The sequence below is a fragment of the Sphaeramia orbicularis genome, chromosome 5, assembly GCF_902148855.1.
Source record: "Sphaeramia orbicularis chromosome 5, fSphaOr1.1, whole genome shotgun sequence".
Classification (NCBI taxonomy): Eukaryota; Metazoa; Chordata; class Actinopteri; order Kurtiformes; family Apogonidae; genus Sphaeramia; species Sphaeramia orbicularis.
In genome coordinates this window covers 50,293,314-50,311,849 of record NC_043961.1, presented here as the reverse complement: position 1 = coordinate 50,311,849, position 18,536 = coordinate 50,293,314, and the positions used below count along the sequence as shown (strand labels likewise).

At 38.9% G+C, this 18,536-nt stretch overlaps 1 protein-coding gene across 3 annotated transcripts in view; it reads right to left on the bottom strand.

The window, feature by feature from the left end:
- Positions 1-18,536, bottom strand: part of asic1b (acid-sensing (proton-gated) ion channel 1b) — a 335,432-nt gene that overhangs the window by 47,500 nt on the left and 269,396 nt on the right. For 2 of the 3 annotated variants that reach the window (XM_030134869.1, XM_030134866.1), the window contains one exon: positions 5,374-5,524. In XM_030134869.1, coding sequence (XP_029990729.1) covers positions 5,374-5,524 — 151 coding nt within the window. Of the gene's footprint in view, positions 1-5,373; positions 5,525-14,261; positions 14,981-18,536 lie in introns of those variants that run through there. The other variant, XM_030134868.1, reaches the window with a different exon arrangement.

Genomic DNA, 18,536 nt, shown 5'->3' with positions numbered 1-18,536 from the left:
CATGTTATCTTTAAGTCGGGGCCATCTGTCATCCTTACACAGTGTGAATACGGTAAGCATATTCAAAATAAACCCTGGAGAAAAAGTGTTACTATATATCTGCATATATGGCATGTTCAGATGCATCAGAGTAAATTCATTGTCTGCACTTTTAATTAAATTCATGCAAAAATATACAGAATTTCACAGCAACACACAATCAGACTGACAGTTAAAACCTACGGGCGAGTTCAAAGCAGGGATAGATATGGAGACAAATGATGACATGACATTGATGGACTCACTGATGCTGTTTCCTCCCATGGTCTGAAAATTAAGCCAAAATCTGGAGGTTTTTGGAGCTGCCACTCTGCCTGTGTGATTAATATTGCATCCGGAGCCTATGGAACTATGACGATGTGGTGCACACCTTCCAACAACCTGACTGGATCAACTGACAGATTCTAGGCAGTCATTGATCATTACATCTGTCAATTACCTGTTTTTTTTTTTTTTTTTTTACATTAATCAACTATGTTAAAACCCCTCTAAACCTGATTATAAACCCCCCCACAATGTTTATTCAGTCAGAAACATTACTTATGCCAGTATAGGCATCCTACACATTAGAAAGCTTAGATTTTCCACAATTTCATTGTTTGAGTAATTTTATGGAAGTCATACTAGTCACACTAAAGAACAATTAACTCAACTTTACTGGCATGGCAAACAGAATAGATGCTAAAAAAAATCTGCACTCCCTTCCCTTTGAAGCATCATAAAGTCAGAACATGTGTCTATCCGGGGATTATTCTTATTCCTTTTAGTCCCTAGGGGTCCACAGTTTAGAAATTTTTTTTCAAAAATGTCTAATGAAAGAATTCTACAATTATTCTATGTGGTGAATACTAGTGCGTGAAGTCATTTTTTGCTATTTGCAATAAGAAAATCCCTAATCGAACTGTGACCACCCATCGGCAACATCTTGACAGATGAAAGTGTCTGTGATATGTTCGTTTTGTAATGTAGTGTGATGTCAAACAAATACAGCTGCAGACAGAAGAACAGAATCAGGTATCATACTCGCATCTTGTCCTTATAATTCTTCTGTTATGAGCTTATGTATTCTGGTTATCCAACTAGGCACAAATAGTGTGTAAAAGGTGGATGTAAAGAGATTAACAATATAAATTGTGTAACTACAAAGAAACTGATCAGAAAGAAAATAATATGAACCCTGGAAAAACGTTTGGAAAACTTTAACTAATTTTAGTTTGGCCACAGTCTCTATTGGAGATATCTTTGAATATGAATGAGGACAGTGATAGCAGGTTATTTACAGCTGCATTTGGTGAAAACATCCAAAGACAAGAGGGTCAGGGATTTCTTTCATCTTTTTCCAGAACGTGAACTTCAGATGCAGGATTTTAACAGGGAGACTTAAATAACACTGGATGAGCCCATGAATACTGAAAATAAAACACACACACACACACACTATCAAACACTATGTTCTAAAACCAGCCACTGGCAACCTGAAAAGTTGAATGGCAGGTCATGACATCGAGCTGCGACAGGTCAGTTCATACCTCTGCAACCTTTACTGGCCAACTTCTAAAATTATTTTGGTGAAGCAAAAAATTGCTTGAATGCCTGTACATCATGTTGTTAAGTACAGCAACAGTAATAATATATTTTCTTTGTTTTTACTCAAGTTTGACATTTCAAATAAAAATATACAATGCCACATTATGCTACATATTCTGTCTTTCTATGAAATACAGCTGGCTAATGAAGATGTCACTAAAAGTTATCTTTCCTTTCATTTTTGTCAGATCTATCAAGATTTATTTCTTCAGGGGACCAAAATTGCAAATTGCTAAATTTCCTCAGGCTATTTTTCTTGAGCATCTCAACTCTTATTAAAATATGTGCTGTTGGAATTGGCATGGGACAAAAACAAGTGGTACTCAATAATCTCAAGGTTTAATGAGAAGAAGATACTATATTTTCTCAAATACTAGCTGATGTTTTCATTTTCCTCACCAACAAAATGTACCAGGCCTTAATTTAAAGGAAATTTGTATTAGAGTCAGGCCTTTATTTGTAATTTCCTCCATTTAACCTAAAACCTGTATAGGACCAATGGCCCTGTAACTCACGTTCTATTAAGAATCAATAATAACTTGAATTTACAAGGTTGCCAGGTTCTCTCGCTATGTTAGAGTCCTGTGGTCTTGATGCAGGAGATCAGTCTCCCAATAGAAGTGAGTGGTGCTGTTACAACCCTGAGGTCGTATATATGCGTATCTGTAATTTGTTCTGTTATCCCACCCTGGCCTGTAGAGGGCCAGTGGTGTATTTGTCTATATATGTATGTGTGTTGAAGTCCAGGTGGCTGTATTGGATTGGTGGAACGCGCGTCCTGGGGATTGGCCAGCCTGGAGCGTATGGGCCACTAATTGGTGGAGGAAGACGGAGTCCGCCTTTAAAACCGCCTGTCGACAACCCAGCCCCGCTCCTCGTCCTCGTCCTGCTCCCAACTAACGCTGCCAGTTCGCATTATTAGAGAGAGAGAGAGTTTCGACATTTTGAATTCTGTATTTATGCACATTGTAAATAGTTTATGGACACCGCAGCACTTGTTTAGGGTGAGAAGTCAATTTTATTTTCATCACGTTTTCTCCTGTTTTTGAGTTAGGAGGCCAGGTTAGTCCTGTGTATTTTTGTTCTTTTATTTTTATTAGGGAAGTACAGAGTGATTGAGTTGGTTTTGTTTGTTATTTTTATCACTGCTCACCCTACATTAAATAAACTGCTGCTCGGTTTTAATTTAACATTATTTGTCACGGTCTTCCTTGGGAGTGGGAATCGAGTGGGGAGTCATTTTATGTTATGCCTTATTTTTACCCCTAGACTAGGGCGTAACAGGTGCTTTCACTGGAGGAGAACTCAACAAATTAAATCAAAATCCATGTATGACTTCCTATCAGTGGCCAACAGTAACTATATTGATATCTCTAACCATTTACGTGTTATAAGCCATCAAAATATGGCCCAATACAATTAAAGGCAAATTTTTAATATTACAAAAATTCTTCAAAAATTAAAAAATCTACATTTTTCAAAACTGTGAACAAACTTTGTAGACATTATCCCAAGAAAGCTACATAGAAAATTTGAAATGAATCTGACCAGTAGTTTCATCAGAGAAGATGTTTGAAGAAACTGCTGATGAAGATGATGCAGACGATGACGATGCTGGACACAGCGCCCTCACAACAGTTCAGTGCCTCGGTCGGTTGAGCTAAAAATGGTCTTTTATTATGACACCTTTTGATCCACTCGGATTTATATTGTTAAAAGTACTACATTGCACTTTCCTCTAAATGGAAAACTTGCTTAAACATTTCAAACATTTGTAAGTTTCTACATTTTGGTGATTTGCTGAAAAAGTAAGACACACACCTGCAGTGACAGAAATGGAACAATAACACCTCAGATGAGTGACCTACAATAACAAAGTGTTGAAAACAGCCAGGTTAAAATGCTGAGTGTATTAACAAAATCTCCATAGGTGACCATTATGCATCAGTTATATGCATATATTATATGACAGACACCACAAGTTTATCCATATTAATTTTTACTTGACCTTTACTTGTTTATGTCAATCTGGACCCCAGGCTTTATTAGAGACCTGGCTTGTAATCAAATCCTATTTTTATTCCAGGAAATATGAAAAATAATAACGCTGTCTTGGTCGTCTCTTTCTATTTGACCTTACTGTGCTCTCATGTTGTTGTTTTTTACTTCTTACTCAGCAGAGTGTGGCTCACTGGTATATCTGTTGCCTTGAAGCATTAAACCACATGTGCTACAGTGTTTTGTTTTTTCCTTCCAGGTTTCTCCCATAGTGTAAAGACACTAACACCTAAATGGTAGGTGTGAATATTAGAGTATGTACGTGTTAGAAAGACGCTTTCAAAGACCATTAGCTTGTCCCATGTGTAAACTGTCTCTCGCCTGATGCATGATGGGAGATCCTCATGTGACACTGAAGGGGATAAGTGGGTATAAAAAATAGATGGTTGGGGTATTCAGAAGATGTTTCTCACTTGCAGTGACTTGGTGCAAATTTGTGCACTGCATCAAACTAGAATGCACAAGCTAGTAATAAATTATTGCTGTAACCGGAGCAGTCATCGACCAATGGACATTTGGCAACAATGACAAAAAGCTTCAGAATAACAACTTAAGTGTGATATAGGGGGATTAATTAAATTGGTATTGTTCCTTAAATCAAATTTATAAGCCTGCAACATGTTTTATTTCATGCCTTCTCTCTGGTTGTTCAGGCTAATTTACATTAACTTTAATAATGAAAAGTATGTGAATGAATTTAACTCTATACTGTACATTGTGATTATTCATCTTTAAATCTCACTACATTCCCTATTGTAAAAGCCTTTAATCATTAATAATATTGCATAAAGAGCATAATATATTAATCTTATTGAATCATTTAGGCTTGAACGTTATGTGCTGCTTAAGTATATGCCGAATGCAGTTAGATTTACAGTCAGATTTCAGCCCTCAACGTTGTGCTTCATATTTAACGATAATTGTAAACACAGTGTTGCTGCCTCTTTACTGTACATACATTCCCCTGTGCAGACTTTAAAATATTAATGCAAACACACAGTACCATATGCAAGCAAAGCAGACATTCAGGATTTCACAGACCACCTCTGACGAGACTGGACTCCCTTGATGAATATGTCTGTAGTCTCCATTGATTTTTTTATTCTTGCAAATAGTTCTGCTCTTATTTGATTCATGTGGAGGAGACACGTAACTGGCAGGTGATGCAATTAAAATAAAATGAGATAAAAAAAAATTCTGATCAATATCAATTTGTTTTTTTATATAGAGAAGTCAATATCCATTGCACACAGCAGTGCATTTTCAAGATCATCAGTGGAAAAAATTCAGGGTCTTTTTTTCTCTTTAGAAAATTGACAATTTCAGATGAAAAAGTGAGTGCGAGTTGTCTACATGACATCTGTAGATTGTCAAATGTGATCTATTTAGCTTAGAGTATGTGCTTATTCATGGTTTCACAATAAGACCAAGAGGACTATTCAATCAGTGTAACAACCTATTCAGGCCTCTAGCTCACGGATTACAGTTGTGATAGTTTCTCCCCCTGAGAAACAAAAGAACTGGATAATTAGTGTATGTGTTCAGCTGATTAAAAAGTCTCTTTTCAACTCAGATCTCTGCTTTAGGGCAACCATATACACACCGATCTTGTGCTTTTAGCTGACTTTTCCAAAACTGGGGGTGTTTTTTTTTTTTTTTTTGCGTTACACATCCTGCAGGTAAGCTTACCAGTTTCTCCCCACACAGGCAAGTATTCATCCTGCTGGATATCCAACATCAGCTCCAGGCCGTTACCCATCCCCCCTTTCATCGTCACCAGCAGGGGTCGTCCATCTTGCCCGGAATTAAACGTGTAGCATTTTCCATAGCGTGTGAATATCTGGAAGACAAAAAGATAAGCATGTTTAATGTATTTAACGGTGGCTCACCCGTCAGCTTATCTATGACGCACATTAAAACTTATTTCCTGCTTCATACATCACATCCTAAAGGTATGTCAGTGCCAAAAGTATTATTCCAAAAGTAGCAGAAAAGTGCCAAAGTTTTTGTTTGTGTGTCGACCACTGATGTCGGAGGTCTCAGTGTTGAGATGCTGTTGACAAACTGAGCATTCTCCCCTCTGCGTGACACAGTATGTGCTTGAGTGAATATGACACAAGTTTTTATTTCAGAGTGGGAGTAACTGCACCTGAAATATCTCATGCACAACAACAACTGCACATCTCAGGCATCTCAGAAATTTTATAAGAACTTCTTTATCAGTCTTTTATTGCTGAAGATTAACATTTTAAAGGTTGTAAGAATTCTATTAAACATCCATTAATGAGTAAAGCTGAAATAATTTCCTATTGAATAATTAGTGTGATTACATTTTCACACACCTCCTCATCTTTCAAACAATGTTTCGAGCAAAAGTACCAAAGTGTCTTATTTCCAACGTGAACATCTGTGGGTGTGATTAATTCATTTGTAACACTCTGAATACTGTATGTCCCCCTAGGCTCTTGGTACTTATAGCATCACAATTTTGTACCATCTTTAAGGATATTTATGGAAGGATGATTAACTGGTGGATTAGTAAACATCTGAATAGTTGTAGAGTTTAGACTGGGCTGTCCTCAGACACCATATTAGAAGTGCGTAGCTGCTGTGCGAGAGTTGCTATAGACCACATCAGGAAATTGTGACCTATTGGCAAAGACATGATCACCAGTGAACTAATGGATGTGTAATCAAATCATAGACATTAGGAAATGGAAAGCCATGGCCCAGGGCCAAAACAGAACAGCCTCTTTGCTGTTGTTTGTTGAGCTAAGGGATTGCGAGCCTTGAATCAAAACATCGACGCTTGCAATTAACTTATTATTAACCTTCAACATTCTGACATTCATGGAAATGGTCAAAAGAAAACAGAAAAGGAGCTTGTATAGAAGAAACGACAGACGGACTGGAAAACTAATAAGTGAAATAAGCCCCTTCCTTTGTGTCCTTCAATCTCTCTCCAAGTATAGTTAATGTTTTATTGCAGAGGAGCAGTACTAATAACAACATCAATGCAAAGTTATTTACAAAGACCTATTTGGCTGATTCTGACTGCAGCGACGGCAGATTTATTTCCCACGAATGCAAAGTTTTGTCAAGATTTTGGGAGCACATAGGGAGTGATTTTTTTTTTTTTTTTTTATACAAGGGTGACCTATGAGTCAGACATTAGCACTTCGTGACAAATTACTCAAATGCCACAGACACCAGATGCACAGAACTGGAAAAATTACACTGGTATCTCACAAAAAGAAAAGTTATTTTATATGAATGCTGTTCACTGGGGGGTGTAGGAAAAAAGCGGAGCATGAATCACAATACATCTTTGCTCAGTGTAAAATATATAGGAGCTTTTAAAACATAAAGTGGTGAAATGTAACAAAAAGCTTTCTAATAAACGGACACAATATGGAAGTAACCTTTAAAGTGCATTTGTGGCAAAACTGAGTTAGAAGCAGAACCTGAAACGCCCGCCTGTGTGCAGTGAGTCCGTAGCAGGATACAAACATCAATAAAATCCCCATGAAATCCATCTTAGACCTGGAGTCACCTCATGCCATAATCAGATCACTGCTTATCATTACTCTTTGGAAAATAAGGTTGGAATACCACGGTGCCATGTGCTTCAGCTGCACGAAATCTCTGACGATAAAAATGGGCAAAGCTTAGAGAAAAAAAAGAGCTTTTTCTTTTAGCCTGGTCGTTTTCTAAAACAAATATCTTTTCTCTCTTATAGTAAAATAAGCAAATGGTGGCTTACAAAACTCTGTGTTACTTTAATTTTCCACATAACGATACGAGTGATTTTTATCACAATTTTCACTAGTGTTTTTTCCTGTTACTGCTTGCGGAAGCTCTTTTTTTTCCTCAAAGACAAGTCTGAATGTTCAGTTGAAGAAACAATGCAATTCACAGCGAAAAGAGACAAGCAGTTGGCAGATACACATCAAGAAAAAGTGATAAGACTGTTGGTGATTGTGTGGAAGCACACACGTCTGTTTCTCATTGTGCATGTGCCCAAGTGTGGATACATCTTCATGAGAATATGAATGCCTAAGTGTGACGGTGTGTATGTGTAATAGCCACCCCTGCCTTCCATCTGTGTGTATGTGTTGATATAGTGAGGTGGTTGACTACAGGAGGTCTCTAGTCAGAGTTGCTGTGGTAACCAGGAGATTGTGCTGGCTGTGAAGAGCAGCAGCGTCAGTGGGTGCTGATGGTGACCTTGGGGAGTCAGGATCTTCATTGTGTTCTGGAGCTTTGAGGTTTGCTCTCAGTCTCATCGTGCTTCTTTATGTGTTTTGAACAGCATGTCTGCTGTAGTCTACTGTTGGCAGTTTTTGCAGCATCAAAACAAGGGTCTGTGTGTTTGTAAAATCTGCAGCATAGGATGAAAAATCAAAGCTAGAGCTGTGTGTTATTTAGGACCAGTGCAACCTTTTAGCCTCAGACACCCCATCAGTTTATCACACAACACCCTCACAAAACATTTTGTTCACATGTAAATGAAAACTCTGAGTGAAATCATTCTAGATAAATTTGAGCAGGATGAGGCCAGTGTCAAATGCTTCTACTTACTGGAAAGTAGCCACTTATTAGAACATATAGGCAAATTGTTCTGTGATTATGGGGTAAGTGAATTTAGCTCAGGCAGATCTTCCCTAGAAGTCTTGCCACTGAAAAACCTTAATGGACCTTAAAACTGGAGAAAAATTTAAAGCCATTTGTACTCATTACAATTTACAAGTTATTTCAGATTGAATCCTCTTAAACTGTGAACTTGTTCAAGTGTCTCAATCTTGAGCCTATAAAAGACATTTTGTTCCATGGCTGAGGCTTCATGCAAACGATTATTTTAGCCTGTCATGGGTTAAATCTGGAAAACTATTAGAATTAAGAATCTTTATTTGTCAGTAAGGTTCACCTCAGACATGCACCACACACTGAATGGTCTTCCGTGTTTAACCCATCACTATATCATATGAACATGCACTACGCACTGTACACTAGGAGCAGTGGGCTCACCATATCAGGTTCAAATGGGGGGTTGACTGCCTTGCTCAAGGGCACATCAGCCAACAACTCACCGCCGATCTGGGGAATTGAACCAATGACTCTTCTGTCACAAGCCAATTCTCCAGCCATCTAGGCCACAAACTATTAAGACTCAAATTGGGTATATTCTTACAATAAAATAACTTTTCTCATGAAGACATACTTGATCAAAATGAATCATTTCCCAGGACAAAGGTTTTTCACTAAATGCAAAATTACAACAGCCAGAAACAAGTTCAAGACACTTATTTCTTGCTGTTTTACATTACTAAAGCTCTAAAAACTTTTTTGCAAGTCTTCTTTGCTCTGTTGTTCCTTATGCATTCTTTCCCTGTTCTTGATGAGCAACTAATTCCTATATATACATCCACATCTTGTGTTTTTGAAGCAGGTACTACTAATTCTTTCTTCAATATTAAAGAGTTTGGGCTCAAGGATTTTTACGTCCTTAAAAATTCCTTTTCAGTAATGATGTGATGGTAAGTAAATATAAAAAATTTGTTGTCCTTGTCTCTAGTCGAATGTTTGTTTATATTAGGTCTGTGTTCAAGTGTGTTTGGGTTCATGTCGTGTTTGGTTCATGTTTAAATTGTACGTCGTGAGTAAAGAAAAACCAAAGCGAAATTCCTTGTACGTGTTCACATACATGGCCAATAAAGCTGATTCTGAAATCTTAGTTCAAATGTATATAAATTAGCATTATTTGTTTGTAAAGCCAGGAAAAAGCGGCAGATGCGTTTGTTTAAATAGGTCAATACTTTGTTTTGTTCATATCTATTGTGCCTATTGTCTAATATTTGATTTTTGGTTTGTATTTTTGGTGTCTTATAAGCCCATGTAAGAGCTGGGTAGGTTTTTTTTATGCAACACACAGTAATAAAAACATTCATTCATTCATTCATTCAGCCGCTAAATATTAAAACTTGTTGCTCTTAACTTTACACCTCCAATAAGTTTTGCAGAAGGTGATGCATTCAGTTTGTACACTGTTCAGTACTGAGCCTTACATATCACATGAGAACGTAAGTATCTTCTCAACTTGTAAACACACTAATTAATTATTTAAATTAGCGCTACCTATGATAAAATGGTGAGAGAGACATCAGCCTCCCTTGTTCTTGCAGGGGGCTGAAATGTCATTGTCGCCCTCCGATAAATAATTCACAGACAGACAGCCTGAGACGGCTGAGATGGCCCATGGCTATCCTTCACATGACAATGTGACAAGGATGCACAAGCTGTTCCCTAAAGTTGCCAGGGAACCACTTTTCCCTCTCTATTGATTTCAAGATCAGCGCTGAGCACAAAGGCGCAATATGTTTTGACATTTACAACAGCACACCTGTGAAACATTTCCTTGGTCATGTTTGGCACTAAATCAGTTGAGCTAAAAATATAGAATCTGATTTAACAGTGCAGTGTCATAGAGTTACGGTAAACAAATACAACACATCATGGGCAGATAATTTAATGCTGCATTATCTTTCTGTCATGTTTTCCCCTTGTGTTGCTACAAAAATCAATCAGCACTTCTCAAACAGTTTCAATAAACACTTCATTAGTGGTGGTTAATACACTAAATATAGACAATGCACTGGGAGTTGTGTTCAGCCAAAATGACAATGTAATTTTTATCAGCTCTACAATGAATATCAAGGCTCACAAATACATACAGTCAAAGTTCATTATTTACATTTGAAGTAGTACCACTGCACAATGCAACTTCAGATAAAGGTTCTTTAATAGCTGTTTTTGAATTCTTTTCAGCCCAGTCACTGTATTATGCAAATTTTAATAAAATAAGACAGCCTTGTTTGGGGGAAAGTAGTGTTTTACTGTTAAAAAGAAAAAAAAAAAAATTTGTCAAGTATTTTTTTCCATTAGAAAACTAATTTCATTTTTAAGTCAGTTTATAAGAGTGTGGGATTTAGGGGGATTGAGGAGGATCTAATTGCAGCAATACAATATCATCTTCATAACTTTATTTCCATTAGTGTATAATAAAGGGAAAAGAAGACGCATTGTAATTTTGTTACCTTAGAATGAGCTGTTTATGTGGTTTGCCTTTCACAGAATCTGCCATGTTGTGTGATTATGTTTCTACAGTAGCTCACACCCGACTCCCTCTTTGTCTTTTTCCTGTTTTATGACAGTTGGCAACCAGTGTTGGGGTAAATTACAACTACCTACTACATCTGAGTCAAAATTCCCCTAACTAAAGAAGCCTAGAACAGACAGAAAAAATCTTTAACTAGAAGCACTCGGAGAGCGCAGACCTCCGCCAAGGCTGATCAGTGGGCCCCCCCGTGGGCCCCCCCACCCCCGATCACCCCCAAAAGTTAATCATTTCTTCCTTATCCCATTTCCAACAAACCCTGAAAATTTCATCAAAATCTGTCCATAACTTTTTGAGTTATGTTGCACACTAACGGACAGACAAACAAACAGACAAACAAACCCTGGCAAAAACATAACCTCCTTGGCGGAGGTAATAAAAATATTTCCAACTTTGTGTAAAAAAAAAAAAAGATATGACAACAAATATTTAACTTGTCCCAGCAGTTGTTTTTTTGTAGTTTTAATGTAAATTGCATTCTTTCAGCGGCTTCTCATTCTAGTTGTAATACATCTATCCAAACAAAGAAAACAAAGTTAGTTTTTTGTGTGCCTTTGCCTCGTACAAGAAAATGTGGTTCTATTTAAGAATGTTTGGCTTCTTTCTAGTGTGCCTGTTTTTCAATGATCACATCTACGGCTGACACAATACTGAAATTTGAGATGACGATGAAGCGTCAAACCAAGTATAATTATAATTCACAAAATCACTGTCTATTCTGTAAATGGAGACAATTATCATGATTATTTAATTGTGATAAACATTATGTTATAACTGCATCAAACCTTACCACACCATCACAGAACTGGAAACACAAAGTAAGTAAGCAGTTCCAATGGTGCTGCTGGTCTCTGTTGAATAGCAGCTGCTTAGGGGTTTAAATAGTGGATTTTCTCTCAACATGTCATCCACGAATAATGGCAGCACAACAGGGACAGGGGCTGACCGCCACATGCCCGACCGACGTTGTAAATGAAATCGATATGAGTATGAACAGGACACCATCATCTGAATTAAGCATTTGAGTTGTCAGAGCACGGAAGAAGAAGGATTGGGTGGCGACATGGAGGGACAGATGGACTGATGAGGCCAGTGGACCAAATTTATAGACTTTCAAGAGAGATACAGCAACACAGGGAGGTCCCTGCACAAAAGTCAATACATCCTAAAATCTATTGTATGTAGTCAGGCTTAGCTTCCTCCTCCACACCTCACTACTCATGTGTGACTGATTCTATTGGTCTGAGTCATGCCAACAGGCCGTCTTACTGGCCCCGCAGCCAAGAAGGGTATCATCGATTATCAATGCACTGGCACATATCCCCCCCCGAAAAACCCAGACCCCAGCATTATGTTTATCTCTGAAATAGGCTGCTGTTACTTGGTCACCCTTCAAAATACTGTGCACAACATGATGCGCTCCTTAAGATGTCGCTAGGAAGACATGTGTTGAACTGTGATAACTTGTTTTAAGGTTCTGGAAGTGTTGAATTTGGATTTCTAAAGGGGTGAAAAACTCCTGCTAGATGCAATATTTGGGAGACTGTGGTTGCTGCTGTTTAAAATGATGCAAAAATACCTGAGAAATATCTAATATCCCTAAGTCATGTCTGATGCATCCAGAGAAAAGAACATTTACTCAACATCAAACTGTGTTTCATAAACCAGAAGAAAACCTACTTAACTGAAAGCAAATTTGGGTAATGAGGTGGGAGAGGGAGGTACACTGGCTCCTGCTTTGTTTTCCAGGCAATGATGGAGTACAATCAATAGGGGCCGTAGTTTACCAAAGAGTCTGCCAATGCTAACTGCTCTCTATCACAGTCTGGGAGTGTTGTAAAGAGTTGCTAAATGAATCAAAATCTTCATTAGTGGCAGATTGGTCTCCTGTGAGCGCAAGTCTGTACACACATTGATCCAGCTATGATGGACGACACAGGAGGGACCTCCACTGACCATATGGCGAGCACAAAGCATGCTGGGTTTTGCAGTCCTGTTAACCCTTTCATGCATAGTTGTCACTACAGTTGAAAGCTATTCTACAGCAGTTCTCTTGTATATTCATGGATTTTATTGTTTCAGTTCCATATCAGACAACACAGTGGATGCCTCTGCATCATCCCATACACTGCAATTCATACCATTACTGTAACTTTGCTGTTCTTGATAAATCTGATCTGCAGTAACATGTTTGAGTGTAACTCAATTGCTTGTTATTGTTAATAGACTGTAATTGACAATTTTTTTTTAAACAAAAAGGTTTTTTGGGTTTTTTTTTTTTTTCATATTATCTCCTTAAAGTGAGTAACAACTAATATTAGAGTATGTTAAAATGTGACAAAACATCTTATTAGCAGGATTAAAAAAAATATTTCAAAGTTTTCACACAGTGTATCAGTAAATACATGTTTCTTTGCTTCAAAAATTAAATGCATGAGTCCAGCTGAGTGGATATTTTTGCAACTCCATGAAAAATAGGTTCAAAACATTTTTTTCAATCACATAAAGAGGAATAAACACACTCGGAGAAAATATCTTGATTAGGGTCAAAAAACGGTAATCAGAATCTCTCTGATGGGACATTTTAGAGACAATTGGGCCCACATTTTTACTTTTAAATTATTTTTTGCTTTAGTTGGACCATAAGGGATCATCCAAAACAAAGAGCTACTTTATATTGAAATAAATGTTGGAATGGCAATCAATTAAAGTTCGCTCTTTGATGGGACATCACTGTGTTTTGACCCATTAAGGTTCTCATAATTCATGTATGAAAGGGTTAAATCAGATGTTTAGTATGAAAAGGTAGGGGGTGGAATTACAATTCTCTCTTTTGATAAATAGTAGCAAAGGGATGAAGAGAATGGATAAAAGATGGTTTTGGCTCATTAGTCTGTTAAGCTCTAAATATATAATACACGACAATGAAGTTCGAGGAAATGGCAGCATTATGAAGACACATTGTAAAGTGAGGTGTAATAAAGTAAGAAAAGATCCTTAAACTAACTGAGTGCAGCAGAGTTTGAGTCAGAAATATTACACTGGCATTTATATGGCGCAGTTGAGGAGGTTCAGAGAGAGTTTAAATACACTGGCAAGCAACAGTGCAGAGAAATGCGCATTGTGCACAGCTTGGTGATTCCATGGGTTCAAAGCAAATTAATTACGCAGTCACTTTATATCAACTCACACCATATGTAAAGGATACTGACAGACAATTACTAAGAGCTCAGCCTCTGCCTCAGCTTAACAAATGAAAATGATGCTTCTGTGCACCTCAAAAAGCTGCATCAACCTGTTAAGACGAAGGACAGCAGAGGGAGGGGAGGGGGAAGGAGTGAGGGAGTGAGTGAGGGAGGGGAGTCAAAACAAAGCCATGAACTCTGGCCACTAACACACTCACGGTGCTGAAATTCCTCGGCCCACACAGCTCCCCCTGGTACCGACAGTAGAGCAGCATCTCCTCCAGCTGGTGTCCCAGCCGGTCCAGCAGCTGCCGCATGGACGGCTGGGACTCCCGCGGAGGAGGGAGAAAGTGGTTAAAGTCCAAAATCCGTGACAGCGGGGACCAAGGGGGGTCTGTCCCTCCGCTCTGGTCCCGTAGAGGAGTGAGTGCCTCTCTGGCGGCCGGGGACACCTGCCAGTTCCGCCCCAGAAGTCCCAGCCATCTGCCCGCGCTGAATATGTCCGTCTTCTTCATGCGCCGCGGGAGGAGGAGGTTCTGGTTACAGATGGTGACGGCGGGGAACACCAGCCGCTTGGCGTACACCATGTGCGCCTTGGTGTAGACCGGAGAGGACAGTAGGTACCGGACCCGGTTGGAGGACCAGGTGAAGAGCAGAGCCAGAGCCGCCAGGAAAGCCAGCAGCCACGCGACCCTCCGGGGGTACGAGCCACTGAGGAAGATGTGCCTTAAGCCATGTAAGGTGGTGTGTTTTAAGAAGAGCTTCCCGGCTTCGGTGAAGGAAGCCGCTCTCGGTTTGGATCCAGAGGAGTCGCACTGGCACATTTTGGAGGAATGCGTGCGTCCAACATCGGCTTCCCCGGTGTGTTCCCAGAGTCTGAGCCTAAACTCTAAGCCCTCGCGCTCTCAGATGGAGCTGCTGTTGGACACACTTTGGAGAAAGAGAGAGCGCGAGACAGAAAGAGAGAGAGAGAGAGAGAGAGAGAGAGAGAGAGAGAGAGAGAGAGAGAGAGCAGCGCACGCGGCTCCTCTCGGTCCTCTCCGCGCGCAGCAGCGGCAGCCTGTGGTGACGGCACAGAGGGGGCTTGTGTCGGTCACACAGCGGTCTGTGAGCTGGTCCAGGAGGTACGGTGAGTTCTGAAGGATGATTCAGTGCGCAACAGGAGGGATTATTCCATCAGAATTAGACGCACTTAGTCCTGAAAAACTGAAGAAATGCCCCACAGACAATGGATGGAGTTCAAATCACAGTCAGATTGTAATTACACGTTCCTTCTGTGTCCTCCCTCCTGTGGAGTCTGACTTTTTCATGTCCGCCTCCACCCGCACTTCTTCTATAAAACGCACGCAAACGCGCCCCCCCCCCACACCTCTCTCTCATGCGCACATCTTGCCTCTGTATCGTTGTGAGAACACACACCCTTATACCCCCCAGCCCTAAAATGTTCATTCAAAACAAATGAAGGATTCCAACTAGAACTGAAGCTATCAATTACTTTTTATAATGTATTACTCTATCAATTATTTGAATAGGCGAAAATGTCAAAGAACGTATCCTTTATTTAAAAAAAAGAAAAAAAAAAGCTAAGACAGATACAAAAAGTATAAAAGTAATAGCAAATCTATATAGAAATGACAACAATAACACACACACACACACACACACACACACACACACACACACACAGATATAGATAAATATATATAGGCTAAAATTAGGAAACAAAATGCAACTAGAAGCACTCGGAGAGCGCAGACCTCCGCCAAGGCTGATCAGTGCCCCCCCCCCCCCCCCCCGTGGGCCCCCCCACGCCAAGGAGGTTATGTTTTTGCCAGGGTTTGTTTGTTTGTCTGTCTGTCTGTCTGTCTGTCCGTTAGTGTGCAACATAACTCAAAAAGTTATGGACAGATTTTGATGAAATTTTGTGGTCTGCGCCCCCCCCGTGGGCCCCCCCACCCCCGATCACCACCAAAATTTAATCATTTCTTCCTTATCCCATTTCCAACAAACCCTGAAAATTTCATCAAAATCTGTCCATAACTTTTTGAGTTATGTTGCACACTAATGGACAGACAAACAGACAAACAAACAAACAGACAAACAAACAAAAAACAAACAAACAAACAAACCCTGGCAAAAACATAACCTCCTTGGCGGAGGTAAAAATAAGGAAACAAAGTTTTGATTCAGGAAAATTCTATCAAATATTTGTTTTAATTGATTTGAGCCAGTTAATCAATTAATTGTTTCAGCTCTAATTATAAACATAACCCTAAAACTAACATTTAACCAAAAATAAGAAGACATTTAAGCAATTATTCCATCACAATTAGACACACTTAGCCCTGAAAAACTGAAGAAATGCCCCAGAGACAATGGATGGAGTTCAAATCACAGTCAGATTGGAATTACACGTTCCTTCTGTGTCCTATACCTATTGCCTCTGTATCTTTGTGAGAACACACACCCTCATACCCCCCAGCCCTAAAATGTTCATTCAAAACAAATGAAGGATTCCAACTAGAGCTGAAGTTATCAATTACTTCTTATAATCTATTACTATATTGATTATTTTCTTGGATTCGACTAAACAATTATTTGAATAGGCGACAAAAATGTCTGAAATATGTCAGGCATGTCTGAAAATGTCAAAGAACGTACCTTTTATTCAAGAAAAGCTGAAACAGACACAAAAAGTAGAAAAGTAAAAGCAAATCTATATAGAAATGACAATAACACACACACACACACACACACATATAGATATAGATAAATATATATAAGATAAAATTAGGAAACTAAAAGCAAGGAAACAAAGCTTTGATTCAGGAAAACTGTATCAAATATTTGTTTTAATTGATTTGAGTCAGTTAATCAATTAATTGTTTCATCTGTAATTCTAACCATAATCCCAAAACTGATATTTAACCTGAAATAAGAAGACATTTCAAGTTATGAGGATGAGTACAAATGTCCTGGCAAATCCATAATGTGCCAGCAAATGATGGTTTAACTGTTGAAGACCTATAGCTATTTTTATTTTTTTCTCTACATTTAACCTTTACCTTAATGGGGGGTAGGACTAGATAAGCAGTGGCTTCTTCCTACTCCCTTTCAGGGACAACAGTTGTGCCATTTTCATTTTTTTTTTTTTTTTTTAAATCTTGTTTTGTTTTTTTGGCCTAGTTTTGAATTCTATTTGTGTCTGAAATAAACTAAACTAAAAAAAAAAAAAAAACAACTTTCTTAAGTAATTGATCAGCAGTTGTTCTAATATTATCCTCTACATATTGCATTTTTCTGTGAGGATTTGGTATTTTCCTATATTCTTCTTAGAGTAAATTCAGAGGTTATTAAGGCAAAACAGAGAAAACTGAAGAAAAAACAGAATTTTCCAGCAAAATATATCATTAACTGTAGCACCTACAACCCCTGCCATTTGTTAAACTACATAGGTTTTTATTGGTGAATCCATTTTGTAGAAAATAACCTGAACATCCAAAAATACATACATCTGATGCTGCTGAAAACTTGAGAAACTGCATTTTACCTGAATTTAAGTGTGTTGATAGGATTAATGGTTCAAAAGTTATTAAACATTATAGATTAGTAGATGCCTTGGTGGCCATTTAGGTCTTTGGGGGTTAAAACCATTATTTGTGCACAAAAGTGTACAAAGACACACATACGACCCCCTCCTCTTTCTTCAGGATTCCCTCAGTGCAGAAACCATTGCCTTCAGTAGCTACAGACCATTTGTCTTCCTTCTCAAGTCTGTTGAACACACTCCTAAAGGCACACACACACACACACACACACACACACACACACACACACACACACACACACACACACACACGTGCATGGTAATCTCCTGGCTCACAGTTTGTGTTCATAAAAATTCCACACTGTATCATAGACGGTACTGCTGTGGGCTGTATCCTCCCTTTCATTACGGTACCACCAGTTGAATTTCAAATATCACTAATCCAAAACCACAACGGAAGTCTGTTTAGTGCTTAACATTTCAGGTGTGTGCTCAAAGGCTGGCATTCTCACCTGTCAATTCCCTGATGTGTTCAGTGAGAGATGTGAAATGTTGAGGGGGTAAAACAAAAAAAAAGGTCAAGATGCTGCTGATAAATGAATGCAAACCATGTTGCATGTCCCAGAGTCCTTAGATTTAATGGGTTTTTTGACCCTGTGTTACCCCACTTTGGCTGTGATGAAGAAACCTGTTCCAGAGCGGCGACAGAGGCTTGAACCATTGACAAAGCGTTTTGTGAATGCCACTCCTCCCTCTCTCTCTCTCTCCCTGTCGAGGGGGGTGTTGGTTAAGTGCTGGTTCATGCTTGGTTGGGCATCATCACACAGTGTTCAAATCCAGAGTAAAGCTGAATGCCATGCAGGACTGATTTTCACTCTCCACTCTTACTTTCTTGCGCAGTGTGTTCAACGGCAAGTTCACAAGTGTGTGAATATGGCTCTAACAA